Source organism: Hipposideros armiger, unplaced genomic scaffold (genome assembly GCF_001890085.2).
Source record: "Hipposideros armiger isolate ML-2016 unplaced genomic scaffold, ASM189008v1 scaffold_293, whole genome shotgun sequence".
Classification (NCBI taxonomy): domain Eukaryota; kingdom Metazoa; phylum Chordata; class Mammalia; order Chiroptera; family Hipposideridae; genus Hipposideros; species Hipposideros armiger.
In genome coordinates, this window is record NW_017731643.1 from 481,260 (window position 1) to 483,667 (window position 2,408).

General features: G+C 43.3%; 1 protein-coding gene across 1 annotated transcript in view; it reads right to left on the minus strand.

The window, feature by feature from the left end:
- Positions 1-2,408, minus strand: part of SDE2 (spliceosome associated SDE2) — a 31,741-nt gene that overhangs the window by 7,952 nt on the left and 21,381 nt on the right. The window contains exons 2-3 of the mRNA XM_019659014.1: positions 2,005-2,203; positions 1,108-1,222 (exon numbers count right to left, since the gene is read on the minus strand). Of these exons, the coding sequence (XP_019514559.1) occupies positions 1,108-1,222; positions 2,005-2,203 (314 nt within the window). The remainder of the gene's footprint in view (positions 1-1,107; positions 1,223-2,004; positions 2,204-2,408) is intronic.

Sequence of the window (2,408 nt, forward strand, 5' to 3'; positions counted from 1 at the left end):
ACAGTGAATACAGATCCTGCCTCATGGAGCGTACCTTCTAGTGGGAGAAGCCAAAGAATGAACAAACAAATTACATGTTATGGCAAGTGGTGATAAGCGGAGGATAAGCTATGTGGATGGGTATGGTGGTAATCTATTTTATATGTACAGTTAGTAGTCAGTCAAGGAAAGTCTCTCTGACCAAGTGGCATTACAGCAGAGAATTAAAGAAAAGTGAGGGAACCAGCCATGTGGCTATCTGGGGGACATCATTCCAGACAGAGGCAAGGGCAGATGCAAAGACCTGCGGAAGAGAACAAGCTTAGTGTATTCACGGAACAGCAATGCAGCCATGGCCGAGGAGTACTGGGGCCTAGAAATCACCGCAAGGGCTCTGGATGTTACTCTGAATGAAACTATTGTAGAGCTTTGAACAAACTGAGATCTGAGTTATGCTCTTAAGGGATCACTATAGTTGTTCAATTGAAAATAAGACTATAGAAGCAGAGAGACCAGTGAGAAGCTATTGTGATAATCCAGGTGATGAATGAATAAAGGCTATTTGTACCAGGGTGGCAGTGACAGCAGGTGTTGAGAAATATGAGATTCTGAGGTAACTCTGAAGACAGAGGCAACAGAATTTGCCAACGCCCTAGATGAGGGACGTGAGATCAGTAGAGGAATTAGAGATGATGCCAAAAATTTGGTTGGGCTAATGGGAAAATACAGTTGCCATTTATTAAGAGGGAGAAGGAAGTTTGGGGGAGAAAGTTGGTCTCATGTTGGATATGTCAGTTTGATATGTCTATCAGAGAGCCAAGTGGAGAGGTCGAGTCAACTGGTGGATATATACACATCTGGAGTCTGGGCTAGGGAGTTAGTNGTATTTTTATGGAATCTTTCGCTGTAAAGAAGAATATTGCCCCTTAGACTCTATTAATGGCACTCATAGCAGATGTCATTACTAGTGGGTGCAACGTGACAATCCCTGAAACCTGAAGACTGAAGCGCTCTGGAAAACTTCTGCGCTCCCATCAAACATTACTTAGATGCGTTACACCAGACAGACAAGAAGGAAATGGAGCACACCAGTCCTCAAAGATGAACGGGAATGAAAACACAACATACCAAAAGCACTTCCTTTTCGCTGCACTCGTTCCTTCATCTGGTTTGGATTTGTTCGGCCGCTTCCGAGTCTCGCCGATTTCTGCCGACACCATCTTGCTGGAGGCAGCCTGCATACCTGACCAGTAATGTTAACAACTCAGTGTCTACTATCAGAATTAAGCTTAATTCAAGAAATTATAAGTAATTTGAATTGCAGAAAGAGCTGCAATCTAAAGCTGTACATTTAAATTTCTTAAGATAGCAAAAATTAATATCGTTAAAATGAGATTCATCTCAAATTTACAGATTTAAAACAATAAGCATTCTGGCTCTGGAACCAGATTTTTACAGCGCCAAGGTCCAATTTGTAAACTCTGAGGCTGACAGGTTCAAACCTAGCCCTCCCCAGACCTAATGATTCATCCCCTGTGCTCGTTATTTGCATTTGACCCCTTGTCATGTCATAACCTTTTTGATGGAAAAGCTTCTTTCTTATTCAATTGTACCCACAACAGCCCTACCATAATGCTCTGGATTGTAATAAAATAAAAATTAATGACAATCATTCTTAAAAACTATTTTTAAAAAATGGACCTAAAACTGGAAGCAAAGATGTGGAGGTCTAGATACCTCCTAAAGACCTAACGTATCCCCATAAACACAAAACATGTTTTTATCTGGGGCCCAGGGGCCCATGGAATTCAGGGTCAAGTATATCAAATGCTGCGTGGTTATGTGTTCTTTTTTGGGGGGCTCATAAGATATACTGTGTTCATTATTGAGGGGAGAGGTTCAACAGCTCATCAGATTCTTAGAGGTCTACAACCCAAAAAAGCTGAAGAACTGCACTCTGCTAGCAGCTGGAACAGCTGGGCTCAGGGGTGCCTGCTGACCACACTAAGGCGTCCTCACTCTCACCTCTGAGGACGGAATCCTCCAGGCGCTCAGCCATCTCGTGGCACTGCTGCTGGTAGTCGGGGCTGGTGAAGCAGTGCCTGGGTTCCGCGAGCTTCCGCTGCAGTCGCTCTAGGCGCTTCTGCTCCTTTTCAGCCTCTCGCTCAGCTTGTTGTTTGACCCATTCGGCCATTCTGGGGATGGGGGAGAGAGAGAGGTGTAACTGAGTGGATATATTACACATGCATTTAAATATATATAAAATGCCCCCCGCCCCAACAAATTAGTGCACTCTTGCCCGTATTGTGTTATTCCCTCAGAAAGGTGTGCTCACTACTAGCACAGTATAACGGACTTAACTAAAACTCAAAGATAACTATTAAATTATGGAAAAGATTAATTCTGATAACAATGAACCAGAGCGCAAA